General features: G+C 41.8%; 1 protein-coding gene across 1 annotated transcript in view; it reads right to left on the bottom strand.

The window, feature by feature from the left end:
* The window catches only part of CHKA (choline kinase alpha), a 32,744-nt gene extending 17,599 nt beyond the window's left edge, over positions 1 to 15,145 (bottom strand). The window contains exons 1-3 of the mRNA XM_077321324.1: positions 14,560 to 15,145; positions 9,151 to 9,262; positions 2,096 to 2,149 (exon numbers count right to left, since the gene is read on the bottom strand). Of these exons, the coding sequence (XP_077177439.1) occupies positions 2,096 to 2,149; positions 9,151 to 9,262; positions 14,560 to 14,909 (516 nt within the window). The 5' untranslated portion in view covers positions 14,910 to 15,145. The remainder of the gene's footprint in view (positions 1 to 2,095; positions 2,150 to 9,150; positions 9,263 to 14,559) is intronic.
* Positions 15,146 to 18,998: the final 3,853 nt, after the last annotated feature.

Below are 18,998 nucleotides of genomic sequence, written 5' to 3'. Positions count from 1 at the left end.
AAGCTGGTGACGGCTTGACCAGCTCTCTCTTAATGCTACGATTCCGTCTGTCTGCGATTCTGGAGAAAGGAAGCCACTGGAAGGCAGTCCCTCTGATCTAAAAGCTCATGATCTACTGTGTCGAACGCTGCTGAAAGATCTAATACTATAAGCAGCGCTGACCCGCCCCGGTCCAGCTGGCGATGGAGGTCATCCATCAGGGTGACTAGCACTGTTTTTACCCCATGGCCAGGCCAGAAACCAGACTGGGATGGGTCTAGGACCGAAGCTTCTTCCAAGTATGCTGAGTTGGTCCATGACTGCTTTTTCAAGCCATTTCCCCAGAAACGGTAAGTGCAAGACGGGGCTATAGTTGGATGGCTATCGTGGATCCAGAGAAGGTTTTTTGAGTAGCAGGCGAACCACTGCTTCTTTTAGTCCCTCCGGGAATTCTCCTGTTGAAAGGGAGAGGTTGATTATCTCCCGGAGGCTACTACTCTTTTGTCGGATGTTTTTAGCAGCCATGATGGACGTGGATCTAGAGCAGGGGTAGCCAGCATTCGCTGGCAGGGGCTTATGGGAATTGTAGTCCATGGACATCTGGAGGGCTGCAGTTTGACTACTCCTGATCTAGAGAGCAAGTGGTAGGCTTCGCTGACTTTAGCAACTTGTCCACTTCGATCAGCGTGAGTTGTCTGAAGTTACTCAGTGAATTCTCCAAAGCTGGCCAAGGGGCCTCTAGTTCACTTTCTGTGTCTGGAGTAGGAGGGAGGTTGGCCCATCTTGTAGTGCCTCATGAAGGTCAAGAATGACCATGTTGCAACTTTGCAGATTTGTGGGGCATCCACCAGAGCACTTTCAGATCTTCCATAGGCAAACAATAAATTTTCTTCACTAGGAATGCCAGGGCAAAGTATTTCCCCTGCATAACCTAGTCTGCCCTCATGGCCTGCTCATAATGGTGCAAGAAGGGTGAGATGCTTGGAAGGAAGCACTTGATAAATGTCCAGGACCATACTCAATGAATATGGAAAATGTTCCACATGGAACAACCTAGCAGAAGACTCCTTTGGTCAGTCCTTTGCCCCCGACCAGTTGCCCTCCTCATCAAAACTCAGTTCTATTTGGGCACCACAGATGCTTGATCCCTCAACTCCAAGGCAGGGTATGATGGCTGAGCCAGGAAAGTGTCTCCCTCTACCCCAGTGGTTCTCAACCTTGGGGTCAGGGCCCTATTTGGGGTTGCCTGGCCCCTTGCCCAGGGACAACAGCTTGCTTGCCGCGTCAACGTGTGGAGACGTGTGGTAGCAGCAGTGGGCGGTGGGTGGAGGCGGTGGCCAGTGGCAGCCTCTTCTATCTGTGGCCCCTCATTCCCAGCCGCAACGGAGGCAGCTCAGCAGAAGTCGCCTTTCCCCCGCTCTGCCTCAGTCCAGCACAAAAGGCTCCAGCACCACTGCTTACTGCCTCTTCACTGCCCTGGCCATTGCCCTCAATGTAACGGCCTTTCCCCTCCTTCCTTCTATGCAAGCAGTGCAAGCGCAACTCTGCTAGGACAACCAGAGTTGTAGTGTCCTTGGCTCAGAGAGCAATCTGGCCGGTCGTTCCTCAAAAACTGCTAGTACCATCGTGCAATGCAGTACAGGAAAAATTAGAGAAATGAAAAGGGCTATTTTGACATAAGGGTACCTGGGAAATGTAGTGCTGTTTCTGTGAATGCCTAAGTGGTAGAAGACACAGGGAATTTTTAAAGAAATACACTTCCTAGAATGCTTTGCACATACGGTTGCCAAGGCTACCCCAGTACCACAGGGAAATGAACAAGACAATAGCTTCTTATTAAACAGAATGGAAGCAAAGGAAAAGCTTCCAAAAATATGCAAAGGTTTTCAATTTATAAAATTTTACTAAATCAAATCGTTTATAGCACTGTATTCAGGAAACCATATCAAAATGAGCTTAAATAAGAGCCAGGAAATTGCTGAATTACTTTCATTTTTCTACCAGGCTCTGCAAACAATTTGGGAACTAGCTGGTTAAGATCCCCCCTCCCCCACAGCAAATACATTGTGCTTTTTATGTCAGCCTGACACAGAACCGACTAAAAGGAAATACTTACCTGTAAGTCATTTTCCTTCTGAGCCTGTCCAGAGCCTCCTTTATTACAGGACCTCTATAAATGAGAAAAGTCAACATTTACAGTGAGATGCTGAATGTCAACACAGCCAACAATTTGCAGATGCCACAATCTGGGGAGTTAGGAAAGCCAGCTATGCTTAAGACTTTTCCCTTCCTTTGCTTTCACGAAAATTCCATACACAAGCACAAGTTCTTTCTCATTCCAGAAAGAGACATGACTTCAGATACTTCAAAAGGATGTGCCATTGAAATCCAATCAGGCTACTATTAGAAACAGGATAGACAAAACTAGCAACAGATGTGATCATCTGAATACAGCAATTGGGAACCAAACATTACTTCTACACAGAAGAATCCAGGTGAGAAAGTCCAAATGTAGTTTTTACTACAGTGGTGTAGCCACTTAGGCAGTATTCACAGTGGAAGGAATTACATGATCCACCGCAACAAAGACAGCTGAAACAATCTTTTTCTAATTAGAAAGATAAAGGAGCTACAGCTTAACCTAGTAGTAACGTTACCTTAAGCAAAACATTGTGACTGCAGTACTTTTAGATATAATCTTATGTCACTTCACAGAGCAATAGAAGCAAGCAAAGCCTTAATCAGTTCCAGTCCCAGAGAACTGCAGCACCCTCAACATCCAACAAAAAGCATTTCCCAAGGTTCCAAGCTGTGATTTAGCTTTAGGACTCAATGGCACATGCTTTTACTGTAATTGCACAATTTAAAATGTAGCAAGGATGGAAAACTTTGTAGTCGATTAAGGATTTCAGAGCTGGTAGAATTCTGTATCAGAATTACTCAGTTTTAATGAGAGACCTTGCAAGGCAGCCTTTGCTTAAAGTTATGGATATTAATGAAAATGGAAAAGGTAAGTATGTTCTTCTGCTCTACCATTTCCTTTACCAAGAACAAACTGAACAAACCGCTACTGGTTATTTAGAGTATCAGTGTAGATACAGCATTTGTCAGTAGCTTATTTGATTCAAAATGAAATATACCATTTTCCACCCAATGAAGGTAGCCTCCAAGTGTAGCCAATGTTGGTCTGCAGTAGGACAGCTTGATTCAAGTCTAGTTACACTTAAAGGCAAGATTTGAGGTATAAGCTTTTGAGAATCAAAGTTCCCTTACCCTCTCAGAAGCTTTTGGTGATCTCTAAGGTGCTACTGAACTTGAATCTAGCTGTTCCACCTAATGCAATAATTCTTTCAATTAAAATATTGTAATTAGCAAGGATATATAAGCGCTATTGTAAAGTGTAATTTCAATGAAAGTGTCATTTATCTTTATGCACAAAGGTAAGCAAACTGCATAAAAACGGCATTATTAGATAACTGTTATATCACTGGTACTTTTCTAATTCTGATTACTCCCTGTCCAGCAGTCAAAATTGCTTATCACTCAAAAGTATTTCCTACTTAATGCTCCCTTATGATGGTATAATCCTTCATCAGAAACAAAGCGGATTAGAGAGGGTTTTTCTAGGACCACAAGAAGTATCCCCTTTTAACCTACTTAGATCACATGTACTAAAAGGATTTTTGTGTTACTATGCTTCAAATAGATGCCTGAAAAATATAACTGCACAGCTGGATTTAGGTCTGAAGAAAAATAACTGGAATGTGAAATTTGAGAGCTATCATGGAAGAACAATTCTAAAGGGTTACTTTGATTAATTGAGGCTATGCATATCATCTATGGGGACACAAGGACTTCAGATAAAAGGGGGTTGGGCTTCCAAGTAATTATGTTTAGAATCAAACACCTGAAAGCGCTTTTCATTTTATTGGAGGAGCCAAAAGTGCTGAAACAGAGAAGCAGAGGATTTTGTATAATCACAAACTAAGACTGCACTATATCAAATAATAAAAGCTTGACGATTACTTGGAAACTATTTAGAAACCTGCGGTTTTACAGATTTCCTTTAAATGTTTTAAAAGCAAAAACATTGAAGCAATTCTGATAAATAGCAGCTTATTGCCTTCTTGAAACAGGAGACTCTGTAACTGCATAGAAACAATGGCCAATATCCAGGGAGATTACAAAACAGTTGTTGCATAGCTCCTTCTAGAATAGATATTACAGGGGGGAAAAACTGTTAAAATGGTTGAACTGTCTACACTAGAGGCTATAGATAAGCAGGTACCTATATACCATGCCATCATGTTTGTGAACACAATATGTCGGGTTCCTTGATGCATTTTAGCTGGAGCTGCTTTACGTGCAATAAGCTGACCTGTAAATATAGGGAGCTTCCATCATATGTCTAATTTCTCACAACAGAAGCATAGTTATAAGTACAAATAAATCCAGGGGTAAGGGAACCATATCTAGAGTGTTACTTTATGGTGATAACTGAACCAACTACTGCCATGTAGGAAATTTTAACTTTATTTCTACTGTTATGGGCAACTTATTAGTGGAGTTTGATTTGTCTATTGGAAATGAAATACAGAAGTAACTCAACAGCCCAAATGAAGTAATATTGATTACAGGTCCATGCTAAGATATATACTATGTTTCAGGCAAAAGAAACAATTCTTTTTTTAAAAAGTAAGTTTATGTTGAATAAAGGATTAGAATAGAAATGGTATTACCACTAACAAATAACGCATGAATCAGATTGACAGAACTAATTTGGGGAGCTCATGAAGCTTGCTACTTCTGTGTCCAACATATAAACTTGCAGTTTTTAAATACTATATTTATTAGAAAATACAAAACAAGTCTATAAATAGGAATGCAGACTGTGAATCTAGGACTTCAATATTGCAACAATACTTATATGTTAAGCATAGTACAAACTGATCTGGATGCAATTCTATTGTCCTGGAAAAGTAGATTGCAAGCTTGACAGCTGCCAACTTGTAGAGTTTTCAAATAACCTCTACAAGATCAGCAGACTGATTTCTCATGCTTATGACAAGACAAATGCTTGTAACTGGCAATTTGTTACTCAAATTGATATTTTATTAAAATACAGATACAGAAGCTGCAATATCACAATTTGTCTAAATAGACATGCTTCTCAGGACTGAGAAATAAAATGTACGGTGTCAAGTATTTTTATTGATGTAACTCAATTCCAAATTTGAACACTACTATAGAAAGGGGACAATATTAGAATAATTATTAATACAGGTCCTATAAAAACCAAGAACATCCTTTTTTACTTCTGATCAAGTTACCATTCTCTAAGGGAGCAGAAGGAAGGAAAGATGCTTAACATACCATTTCAGCTTTCAATGCTACTATTTAATGGCTCAAACATTACAAACGTTTAAGGTAAATATTTTCATCATAACTTGTCACCCCGAGTCATAAAGAAATGAAACTCGTAGAGAATGCTCCAACTTCAGAGATCTCATACTATACCGTGAATCGTGTCTGTCACCTGGAAACCAGAGTGCTCTAGGCACGATCGCATGGACAAGCCTGCAGCAGAGAACACATGCACATACGACTAAAATGGTACATTACCCCCAGAAGACCTTTAACGCCACCCAACAAAACATGTGCCCCTTAACAGGAGTTCAGCTACCAATCTATCTGCCAGTATCAGGCATTTGCAATACTTCCTTGCTACAAAACATTGAGAGCAAGAATCACATCAGTAATAGAGGATTACAATTACAGCATTCTACACTTGCTTAGTACAAACAGTAAAAAAGCAACGCAGGTATGAAATACCTCAGAATTAGAGTCAATGCTCCTAACTTTATTCCCTGATGAAATGACAATCAGAAACTAAAGTAACATTAAGTAGTCATTGTTCCCCTACAATATTTTGATTTGGCTATTAATAACAGCAAACTAAATGTTTAGACTTAAGGTATGCAAAATAGGGAATGAGCCACTTTACCAAGTAACCCTTTGCTTGGGAAACATGGGAACTATACAATTAAACATTAGTATGAGTACAGTAATCATATAAATATTAGCTTTTTTGTAAGTGTCCAATTAGGGTTGGATGCTTTGGCGTCTGAAGCAGCTGTTCATGCCTGAAGCAGCCAGCGCCAGGGGCACAGGCACCGGCAGGCGCACTGCACTTGCGTATGTGCGCCGGCTGGCACCCGTGCCTCCTCCCCCTCATGCTGCAGCGCTGGCTGCTTTGGGCACAAATGGTTGATTCGGAGGCCAAATCACTCAACCCTATGTCCAATATTATTTCAACCCAAATGTAAATGCTTTTCTTGATCATTGCCATCATCATCATCAGTATTTATAAAGCAACTCACATGAACTTCTTCACTGCATGGAAATAACACCTCAAGCTAAATACTCAGTCCAACAGGAATTCAAATAATTTTCTATATACAATAGGATTGAACTGCTGCTATGAAGAATGTCCTTTTAGGTTTTGGGAATCAGGAAACAGAACCTTGAATGTAATGCATGCTTCAAAGGCAGATGCACATAATTAACTACAGCTCTTCACAAACTAAAAAGCAGGTAAGCTATATGGTCTGAGATCCTCAGTTTATATCAATCTCTGCCAGGGTGACATTTATCTGTATCAACCCAACGCAGCTAACATCTGCCCCCGTATAATTCAAATATAAAACAGTGGCTTAAAATAAAAGCTAATACCATTGAGAATGGAGGACCCATGCCCTTTCTATGTGGTAACTTTAGTTGACTTTAATCATTTATACTGAACAGCAGGTACTGACATTTGTGTCTTCCAGAATTTGAAAGAAAATGGAAGTAATCTTTAATATGAAAGTAATCAATTTGAAGCTAGAAGCTTCCCATTGATTTCTGGATTTTGATCAAAGGGCAAAAAGGTAAAACTTTTGGTCCTGTACATTTGAATTTGATAATGGAAAGAGTAGCATTTTCTGCATGCATTTATAAAAGGAAACGTCAAATTGTTTGAAAAGTCTTCTATTTAGATGACAAGATGCAATTTTTTGTATGTGCAATCTTTGATCCATACAAACAGTAATTGGGAAATCAGTAATAAGATAAAAAGTTACTGCCCACTTTATTTGTGCCTATAATTTAAATCAGCATTTCAGGAACTTTTCAAAATATCAATACCTCTAGAGAAAAAAACTCTTTATATCCCAAATTAAATAAGTCTGCTACCAGGAAGTTCCTTGGTCTCAGATAAAAGATCTCCAGCAACAGCAAAATCAGTTTGCTTAGGCATTGAAGATTGATCTAGAAGAGACAAATGTTTTTATTGAGACCCTCCATATAATCTGAAAGTTTTACCTTGGAACTGTCTCTGCTTACTTAACCCTTAGTGAACTGCACCAACAAGAGCAGTCATTTCACTGCCACTATGGAAATAAAGGAAGTTAGATATCTCAAAAGATCTTAAAAACCAAGAGAAAACAAGGTTATGATGTTAACACTCAAATGATTGGTCAAATCAGACCTTGAAAAAAATTCAGGGCTCACTTGTAATCCCCCCCCCACAAAACAAAACACTACACAGGAGGTAGCATGGTAAAATATGAATGCTGAAAGAAAACACTATGTATCCATGTTCTGATTCATGATTCTGTAAATGTAGATGTTATAATTACAGCAAAAGCTCAAAATACTATAATTATAACAAAATTTGAGGAATATATTTAGGAGCTAAAACTAAGATTCTGGAACCCCCCCCCCCCCCGCTTCAAGTTGAAAAATTAGCAAGTTAGTATATTACTTTTTAAATACAGCCTTCATTCTTAAAAGTGTAGCCTTCAGTTTTAAAACAGCTAATCTCTCACTGGAATAAAAACAAGTAAAATTACACCAGTGTGGCTTATTTAAGAAAAATCCCCAATGTTACTGCTGCTGTGCACATTTCAGACCAGTTTTATTCTTGTACGTTGCCAAGATGTGCATGAAAAATATTACGTTTCAGACAGTTTTCTAAATGAAAGTATTTTATATGCTGCAACACATTCATTAGTAATCCATTAATATCCTCATGATGTTCCCCAATAATTATAGGAAAGTGTGAAAATAATGTACAACTATGAAAGTACAGTAATAGCAGGTTCGAGTACAGCTAGCCAAAGTTTCCTTGGAGGATCAAGTATTTTCAAAGAAGAAGATCAATGAGGGAGGAACCTGCACCCTAGCTTCGATTAAGTATTTAGATGTTCAGTTTGCTATATCCCCTACTATTTGCTAGATAGAGGTTGATTCTTATCCCCTTGCGTAAGAGTAATACACAGAGAAATTGCCCTCTCTGAAAAACCTGTACCTTAGAGAGGAAAGTGAGTACTATGTCTCCAGCAAGATTATACCTACTATGGTTACTGCCATTATTAAGTGTTTTAATGCATGGCACATACTACAGGAGATCATAGGTAATCTGCACACATGCTACTGAAGATATATATTTAACAATAAAAAGTGTGTACCACCACAGGAAAAAGGCAATCTTTTGGTTATTACAGCTAGCAATGGAAATCCAGGACTGTCAGCTTTAATACAAGCCATTCAGCATCCATAAACAATTTCATAATTCTGTAACCACTAGAACTGAAGACCATGTTGTGTGCAGTAAAGAGGAACAGAACAGTTCTATAAGCACTTAATCAGAAGCAAGCTGCACAAAGCTGAATTAGACTTGCTCCTACATATGTAGAGGGATGGCTAAATCCTCTGATAGGTTACTTATATAATCAGCTATAAAAGGCAACATACAGGTGCCTTGGAAGAATGGTTTTAGACAAAGACTGGTACACTACAGTTTTCTTGAAGTTACTGATACTCACTACTCACAGATAATTTACTAACAATGCTGATTTCTCCCCCCTTAACTCTACAAAATTTAGAAAGAAAACTTTTGATTATTAAAGCTCCAGATGATACTACTGAAGATGAAAAGCAAGTTACATCATAGCTGAAAACTCCAACTGGTTTAGAAAGTCTTGCAAATTCTATGCACTAGACAATGAACAAATCTAGATGAAGAATTATCACTTCTCAACAGCAAGATCATGTTTACTGCAAAGTCTACTTTCAGCATTTTCCAGACTATACTACTGAAAAGTGTGCCCACTCCCCCCAAATACTCACCATTTGTAGAATTGCACCATATAAACGAAGAAGAACTGTGCGTGGTTCATCACCAACAGTTTCTATGGTGTCTGGTAATGAGCACTGGAATAACATGTTGCTGAGGCCTCCTCTATCAAAAGAAACAAAAAAATTATACATTCTAATGATCATATGCTAGGTTATACACAGAGGTATGAATATAAAGCCATAAGTAAACTATCTTGGAGCAAGTGTGCACAGAGTCCGAGTTCTAATGCTGGATTTAAATGTTAAAAAAAATTTTTTTTTTGTAAGCTGCCTCAGGCAAGTTTCTGCACAGGCAACCTGATTTTTTTTCTGAATAATTTTCAACAACACATGAAGTTGCCTTATATTGAATTAGACCACTGGTACATCAAGGTCATGATTATCTGCTCTGACTAGCAGCAGTTCTCCAGGTTCCCAGGCAGAGTCCTCTTTTGTAACAGTTATTACCCTAGATTTTTTTTTTACTGGAGATGCTAGGAATCGAACCTGCTACCTTCTGCATCCAAAACTGAATATGGTGAGCTATAGCAGCGGTCCGCAAGCTTCCGCTTGCTGCGGACCGCTGCGGCGTAGTGGGGGGAGAGGGTGGCCCAGGGGCCTGCGCATGCGCGGACAGCCGTGCACGTGCGTTTGCGGCAGTCCGCGCACGCGTGTTTGCGCCGCCGCCATCCCGGCAGCCGCGGCTTCCCCTCCCGGCCCCTCCGAGCCGCGAGCAAATCGGCCGCTAAAGCCGGCCGATTAGCTTGCAGCTCGGCAAGCTTCTCTTCCCTCCCCTCCCGAAGCGAGAAGCTTGCCGGGCTGCAAGCTAATTGGCCGCTTTCGCGGCCGATTTGCTCGCGGCCTGGCGAGCTTCTCGCTTCGGGGGGGGGGGAGGGAAGAAGGAGCTGTGGCCCGGCGCCGGACCGCAGACCGCGGGTTGGGGACCACTGAGCTATAGTTCTGCCCTGTAGGATACTCTATGAACAGAGTTTGTGATTAGGTGTAGCAATTCAATATATTAAAATTTTAGAATTTAAAATTTAGAAATTAAAATTTATTTATAACAATATCAGGCTAGGCAGAAATATCTTTCAGGTATAATGCTGCAACATCTTTAAGTATTGCAAAATGTAGCTTATTTTATTTGATAGGCAGAATCATAATCTGCAGTATATGATTAAACTCATAGCTTGTTCGTAAAAATGCAACTTAAACAATATTAACCTGCGGTAACTACAAAAAGAAGGGAATTGGTTTTATTCAATATCTTGCTCTATGAGTATTCAGTATCAATACCCCTGATATCATGCAAAAAAGGTCTACTTGTATTGCCCTCGTGCTTCAAAAAACCATATAAAAGTTATCCTATTTTATCCCCACAAATACCTTATGAAATATGCTGTCTGTACACAATAACTATTCCACATATTCTGCATTTATAGTAAGCTTTCTCAAATATTAAAATTGAGCCATGAATTTTTCCCTTCCTGAGCAGAATATAACTGTCGTAATCTTAAAATGGCTAATAGGCAGGGCAAGACCCTGTGCGGCGGTTCCAGATAGCAGCTGAGTGGGATTTCTTGTGTTCATGAGTGGCAACTCACACACACAGCTTAGAGGGATCTCTGGCCATGACAGTCGATACATAAATTACTTTTTAGGACATGGGCTTCTTAAAGGGAGTGTTGAGTTGGCAATGGCACTAAACTCAGGAATGAGCTTTGTAAAAGAGAAACAGTTTATCGATATTGCTTCTATGGTTTTAGAGAGGAACAGAGGCCTTACAGAGAGGTCTCTTGGGCTGTTGTTGCCACTAGACCTATTTTGGAAGAAATTAAAGAAGCACTGGGATATGGTTTCTGGGTCCCAGATTTTTTTTTTGAAATTGACTAAGGAATTTGAACTATATTCCAAGAATTTTTTTTATGTGTGGAGGGGACTTTGCCAACCCCTCCCAATTTCAAATTGAACTGAAGGAAGCTGAAAAGAAAGCAACGTGTATTAATCTGGTGAATATTCTAAGTGCTCAAGGAAGAAAGGAGTGCTACAAGTATAGCTTACAAGGTAGAAGGCGGGGGAGGGAGAACAACCTCAGAAGCCTAGGGACAGAAGCTCTGAAACCCCAAAAGCGAGAAAGCTAAGGAATTTTAGTCAATGTAGATCATAATCAAGATGGAACAAGACAATTCTCAAAGGGCTACAGAATTTTTACAAGCAATTTTGGTGAACTTTTCCCCATCCCATCCCTGAAATGGAGCAGAGGTTGGCCATGTGGTCCCACAGTATAACGTTACCAGGGCGTTACTCACTTGCACAACACTGATAACTGTGGGGCAGAGTCTCTTGTCTGAGGAAGTATGAAGTTGGAACTTTCAAGACAGAAGCATTCTGAAAGTGACGAGTAAGGCTGTCTCATTTCCGGTTAGGTTCAAACGCAAAAAGCAACACCAGCAGTTTTCGTTTATGTTTTTTAAAAGTTAGTAACTCAAGCCCACTCTTCCTTGTTCATTAAACAACTTGACAGGACATTCTTTTACTACTCTCATTTAAGGACATTACACACTTTCCTCTGGAAGTCCCTATCAGTGGAAATATTCCATTTCCTTTTTTAACTTAGATAGGAAGGTTGCTTTGTAGCACCAGAAGTAATGGAGAAATACACATGACGGAAACCTGTTATGCTGCCATTCACATAATTTAATTAAACATTCTACAGCTTTTAGGCCCACAATTCAAACAGCTCCAACAATCAGAATTCCTTCTATTGAAGACAGATTATTAAGGCACTAGGACAAATACTTAATTCATGTCTAGAAAGTCAAAGTACTCAAAATTATTGCAACAGAAATCACTACCATCTTATTTTTTTATTTATATACTTCATTTATATCCTGCAGCCCCCCCCCCCCCGCAAACAGGGACCCAAAGCTACACTTCACTGGCTCTCAATTGGTAACCAGATGTATGACTACCAAAACGTGTATGGGCCATGAACCATGCACACAAGATATCACTTGAACCTTTCTGTGTCATATTTTTGAGAAGGAAGTGTGCAACTGCTCACATAGCACAGAATCTCCATCTTCTCTACTGCTTGTACTTCTAGTACTAGTCCAGAGTATATTTTCTTGTCAAACAAGTAAAAAATATGATGTCACTGGGAAAGGAGACTTTTCCCCTAGTAACCTTCATCTTTTCAGGGCTATGATCTATGTTGAAACCCATCTGCATCCCACAACATTATAAATCCTTCTGTAACATCACCTCAAAGTTGCCTGCAGCAAAGCACTGTCAAGTTAAAAGTCATCAGACAACATCTACCAGTCTGCTCAAGCTAGAATATGTAAACCTGATGATACTATACTATGTGTAATCCCTTTTAGTAATTACTTAACTGCTATTTCTTACCTAAGGTCATAAGTAATAGCTATTTAAATATAATTCAGAAGCTAGTTCATTTCCAAATTCTTCATTTATGTGGAACGCTGAACTTTGGAGAAGAGTTACAACAAATAATATTGCTGCAATGCTGCCAGCAGAGCAGTGACTTGAAGACTGTTCTTTAAAAATTTGTAACTTTGAAACAAAAAACCCATTTAAAAACATTTTAATTACTGATATTGGGATGCTATCCTAATCATACTAAATAAATACTTGGCAAATTATTATGGAAGAAGATTTTACTTGTGTATGATTTACATGTTTAGGACTGGGCTGCAAGATCATTCTGCATGTTGTACTATAGTGTAATGCCAACCAATTTTACAGTAATAATTCACCATGGCCAGGACCAGTTGAATTTCAACCTTGTATCTTGAACAATCAGTTTGTCAAGCTTACTACTTAAATGGTCAGTCTATCAAACTCACTACTGAAAACAAAGTCCTTCTATGGCACATTAAAAATCATGGCAACTGACCAGAATGGAACTTTCCACTCCAATTACCCACACAACATAAAAAGTTATCTACACTAATACCATTATAACAAGGCATCCAAACACTACTTAAATTTCTTACCAGGAGATGACTCATACTACTCATTCAAGAAACCTCATGATCAAAGCTGCACACCAAATTTTCACTACTCAGAAACCACATTATGAATGACATCTGAGCCAAGATAAAAAAAGAGCCTCATTGTACACTCACCTTTGAAACATTTTGAACTGTACATACCTGAAGCATCAGTTTAATCATATCAACATGAACAATGTCAGTTAGGAAAGAGGATTCCTTGTAATTCTGAAGCAGCACATAGCAGCTAATACAATGTTTCCCAGATAGTAGCCTCTTTAACATTTATACTACATGGACACATTTCACTTATTTCAAAAGCACATCTCTGTCAGTTTAAACACACCTCTACATTTCAAAGCCATGTATGTTTTTTACATATAAAATAAACTTGAGCTAGAATTCACAAGCTTTTCTATGTAGATGTAATTGTGCTTTGCAAAGCACTTTACATGTTGGAAGACAGATATTTCAGTGTTGAAAGATGCATGCAGCAGCATCACTACTCACAATACACAACACTCATGCCATGCTCAAAAGGAAGGCTTTTATAACATTTTGCCTTTAAGTACTAGTCTTGACCAACCATGACAGTGAGATAATGAAATGTGTGCATTCACAAAAGCCAATTGTGCCTATTAATCTGCAGCAACCACATCAAACCATCATTAAGAGACATTAACTATGGTTTAATGGAATGTCTCAAGTAACAAACCACAGCTTGTGAAATGGATTTGTTAACCATAATTTCTGTTATCTATATGACATACCTTAGTCAGTGAATGCCTATCTCTGAAAACCTCTGAACAACAGAAATTGAAGGACAGACAAATGCGAATCACTATTCGTTGTTATTTAACTCCGCTATTGAGTCACTTAACTAATTTTAATTTTCTATTTCCAAATGGTTCAACTATTCTGAAAAGCAGGGCAAAACATTTTTAGCAATATTTAGCAATATTGACCTGCGGGAACTTCGCTGCAAGCCCACCTTCCCCTACCACAAGGAAGGCAGCGCTTCACTTCCCGGCATTCCCCAGAAGCCTATGCGAGGTCTTCCATGAGCTACCATATGGCAAATTTCCACATCTGCGTGAAGCAAGCCTAACACGAGGCACCGCGAAGGACAAAAGGTGGCAGGTGCCCCACCCTCACTTTCCCGCAGAGATCAGTTCATAGTGTTCTGGGATTTTTCTCTCTCTTAAGGCTACGACATCAGCCTCTCGTTCAAGAGAGGAACGAGCTGGCGGAGAGTTAATCCACGGCTAAAAAAAGAACACTCTGCACATGCTCAGAAAGACGCGGCGACTGGGCTCTCCTGCTCCTAGAGAGCGGGACCACGCCTTTACCATCCCGAGTGTCTTTTGGGGAGACCCTCCCCCCTCCCCCCCCCCCGAGTGCTGACCTGATGGGCGTGATGCGCAGCTGATCCTCCCGCAGCCCCCGCCACGCCCCTGGCAGGAACTCCTTGCACCACAGATACGCCTTGCGGCGGGTGCGGAGGTCGGGCTGCTCCTCCAGCGGCGGCGAGGGAGGGGTGGGCGGCGGCGGCAGAGCCAGAGGCTGCTGGTGCTGCTGCTGCTGCCCCCGCAGCCCGAGTTCCTTGGCGTCGATCTCGGCGTGCGAGGAAGGCAGCGACGGCGCGGACGAGGGTGACTGCGTGAGGGCGGGCAAGACCGGGCCCGGGTTGCATCCCAGCAGGAGCCCCAATGGGGAAGGGTCGGCCTCGCCGCCGTTGCAAAACTTGGTCTTCATGGCGAGGGCGGGAAGAAGCGAACGGGCGCGCGGAAGCAAGAGAAGCAACGGCTGGCAACGAGAATTCCGAGGGGGGGTGTGCACGAGCGCGCCCTCTCCGTTTCTCAGCGTTGGCGCTCCGCAAAGGATCTGAGGCGCGCGCGGCGCCTTCAGGTTCTTATAGCCTCTCGGCACGCGGATTCCGTGCACGCGTTCACCTCGCTCTCATCGCCCACTCCGACCACCCCCTCCCCCCCCGCCTCCGTCCACTTTTCTCTGTTGATTGGCTCGGATGCTGGGCCAACCGCAAGGTTGCGGCCGCGCCGTTTTCTGATTGGTCTAGAGGGAAGAAGCGGTGCGGGAAGGCCATTGGCTGCCTCCACCGTTGCTTTGGTTATCGGTGCGGCGAGGCTAGTGATGCCGCGGAGACAGAGAGGAGGGAGCCAGGTGATTGTTCCCCCCACGCACGCAAGATAATGAGCGGCTCCGTGGCCAGTCTCGCTCCTCCCCCCCCCCTTCTCCTCTGCTGAGGCTCAGGGCGCTCTGTCATCCGCCGGGGCCCTCGCTCTTAGACGTGCCGCTCCTTTCCTGTTCTTCCACTGCCGACTCCATTTTCTTTTCTTACTCCGTTCCATGAGCCTCTTGCGTTGCTCCTGCGGGCTCGTGGGTTACGTGTGATTCCCCCTCCTCCCCAGTGTCCAGACAAACGGCGAGGGAACAAGAGAACAAAATAGCTAATCAGAAATAAGAGTTGGGAAAGACGATATTCAAAGCAACCATAGTTGGAGGAGCTGCTGCTGGAAAGCCGGGAGGGGGGGGGTTCACTTGAGGAGGATTTATTTCAGCCTGCTCGGAGCTGTGCATTATTAACTCCCGATGCCGCTATAAAGAGACAATGTGTTTCTTGGTTCCTTTTCGTATCGAATTAATACGGCGTTATTTATGACGAGATCAGCGACGGCAAAAGTCCCTTGCGGCCCCAGCCACGGGAAGTGCTGCTGGAGGTTGTGGGGGCATTGGACGCTGTCCGCCAGGGGGGAAAGAGGGTGGGGGAGATTTACAGAAAGTGAACTGCTTAAAGTTAAAGAGCCCAAGTGCTGATTCATGGGTGCGCAGTGAACTGATGCTTTATTTAAGACACTGCATGGAGTGATGAAGACAAGGAAAGAGGAAGTTGCAAATCCCCCTCCATTGTGTGTGTGTGTTGCTATTCATTAAATTCCACAGCCTTGGAAACTATTATTGAATTTCTATACCGTCCTCTCATAAGGCTGATGGCGGTTTACATAAAATATGAATATATATAGAAATCTAGTGACAGTAAGAACAGTGGTTCCATCAGCTTTGTAATTGCAATTTGTTGAGATGGTGATATAACCATGCCAAGGCAAATTCTGCAGCCGCCTTCGTCAGGAGGAAGGGAATGTTGCTTCGTGACAATCTCATATGACATAAAGCATCCACCTCACCTTTTCATTTTTCAGAATATGTTCTCCAAGTCTTCAAGGGATGTTTTTTCAATATCATCTACTAATGGCCTGAACTGAACACAATAGTCATTACTGTGCCCCCCCCCCAATCTCGCTAGCACAATAATCTTCTTTATCCACTACTTCAGTAAAATGTTATTACTCAAAACAGAAATCAGGGTAGGCCTTCTGGATGTCACATTCTTGCAAAAGAGGTCTGACTAGTTTTGCTGGTGGTTCTTAAGACATTTACATTTACTGCTTTGGTACAGTCTGTTGAGAAAAAAACTATCCATTTGTTCCCCCTTCTAGTAATTGTTTAACACATGATATGGCTTCTACAGAGGTGTGGCAAAAAGAAAGAACCAGACTTTGCTTTCACATACTAAGGGTATCAAATCACTGTTATTCCAGAAGAGTATCTGTATTGTAGCAAAAGCTCATAGGAGTCCAATAGTGCATTATAGATTTAATTGGGGGGAGGAGTGAACACCCCAGAAGATAGAGATAAGAGTTCAACAAGATCTGAACATGCTGGAAAAGTGGACATATGAGAACAAGATGCAATTCAATAAGAGAAAGTGCAGAGTTCTACACTTGGGTCACAAAAATTAGAAGCATGCATATTGGATGGGAGGGGCATATTTACTTGCTTATTTGCTTATAAATGTATAGGCTGCCCCTATCAGACTTGCCATCTTGGGGTGGTTTACAACATTTAATGAATACATCACAATTAAATTAATTAAAACAGTTAAAAACTATCCAATAGTTGGTGACATCTCTATGTTCTTGTTAGGCAGTGGCAGGAAGAGCCATCTGGATTGCAGTGGGGGAGGCCCTTTAAGTTCGACACTCGCATGTCCGAACTGGCCTCAACCATAAGCCTGGTGAAAGAGCTTTGTCTTGCAGGCCCAACAGAATTGTGCTAGTTCTGTTAGGGCACTGATGTTTTCAGGGAGTTCATTCCACCAGGCAGGGGGCAGGGTTGAAAAAGCCCTGGCTCTGGTTGAGGCCAGTCAGACTGCTTTATCACCAGGGACTACTAGATGATTTGTGGTTGCTGAGCATAATGCCCTCCAGGGGACATATTCCCACTTCTGTGTAGCACTGTGTAGGAATGATGATTTTGGGGAGTATAAGCTAAATATGAACAGGCAGTGTGATGCGGTGGTAAAAAAGGCAAATTCAGTCTTGGGTTGTATCAACAGAGGCATCACATCAAAATCACAAGATGTCATAGCCCAGTACTCCAGACCTGGAGTACTGTGCAGTTCTGGAGGACTCACTTCAAAAAGGACATGGACAAAATTGAGAGGATACAAAGGAGAGCAACATGAATAATCCAGGCCCTGAGGACCAAGCCTTATGAGGAAAAGCTGATGGACTTGGAAATGTTCAGCCTGGAGAAAAGGAGGTTGAGAGGGGACATGATTGCTCTCTTTAAGTATTTGAAAGGTAGTCACTTGGAGAAGGACACGGTACGATTCCTGTTGGCAGCTGAGGATAGGACCTGCAGTAGTGGCTTTAAACTACATGTAGAATGGTACCAGCTAGATGTCAGGAAAAAAAATTTCACAGAGTAGTTCAGCTGTAGAATAGGCTGTCTAAGGAGGTGATGAGCTCCATCTCTTTGACAGTCTTTAAGCAGTAGCTGGATAGATACTTATGCTTTAGGCTGGTCCTGCATCAAGCAGGGGGTTGGACTAGATATCCTGTATGACACCTTCCAACTCTACGATTCCATGAAAATGTATTTCAGGGACCTCAGAGGGGTACAATGTCATAGAGTCAATCCTCCAAATCACCCATTTCCTCCAGGGAAAATGATCTCTGTAGTCTGGATGAGCTGTAATTCCAGGAGATTCTCCAGGTACCACCTGGAGGCTGGCATCCCTAGTTCTTGTGAAGATTGTTCCATAATTGTGAGGCTGCCACTGAAACGGCTCTCTGCTCACTAGAAAAACTTCTTTGATTGATGGGTCTCTTCTTGTGATCTTAATTGCTAGAGAGAAAGGTTGACTCAGCCTTCCATCCTTCCGAGGTCGGTAAAATGAGGACCCAGCTTGCTGGGGGGTAAACGGTAATGACGGGGGAAGGCACAGGCAAACCACCCCGTATTGAGTCTGCCATGAAAACGCTGGAGGGCGTCACCCCAAGGGTCAAACATGACTCGGTGCTTGCACAGGGGATACCTTTACCTTTACTGTTGTTATATCACACTGTTTGAGACAAGTTTCACTGTTAAATAAGTTTTATATTGAATGTTCATTGCACTGTACTACATATGAGAGTTATAATGTAAACCGCCCTGAGCCGAAAGGGAGGGCGGTATATAAATATAATAAATAAATAAATAAATAAATATGGGAGAAGAAAGTCCTTCAGATACCGTGATCCCAAACTAGACTGGATAGTCTAGTTTTAAAGAACAAAACCAACACCTTGAATGTGACATTAGTAGCTGATGCATTTGCTGTAGTATTGGGGTCATATGTTCCCAGTAGTTGGCCCCAAGCAGCAGTCTAGCCACAGTATTCTGCACTGGTCACAGCTTCTGGTCACTCTTCAAGGGTAACCTCAAGCATAGCACATTGCAGCTATTCAGTCTAGACATCACTGAGGAATGGATTACTGTGTT

This window comes from Paroedura picta, chromosome 2 (genome assembly GCF_049243985.1).
Source record: "Paroedura picta isolate Pp20150507F chromosome 2, Ppicta_v3.0, whole genome shotgun sequence".
In the NCBI taxonomy this organism is placed as follows: Eukaryota; Metazoa; Chordata; class Lepidosauria; order Squamata; family Gekkonidae; genus Paroedura; species Paroedura picta.
This window is presented reverse-complemented; position numbering and strand designations above follow the sequence as displayed.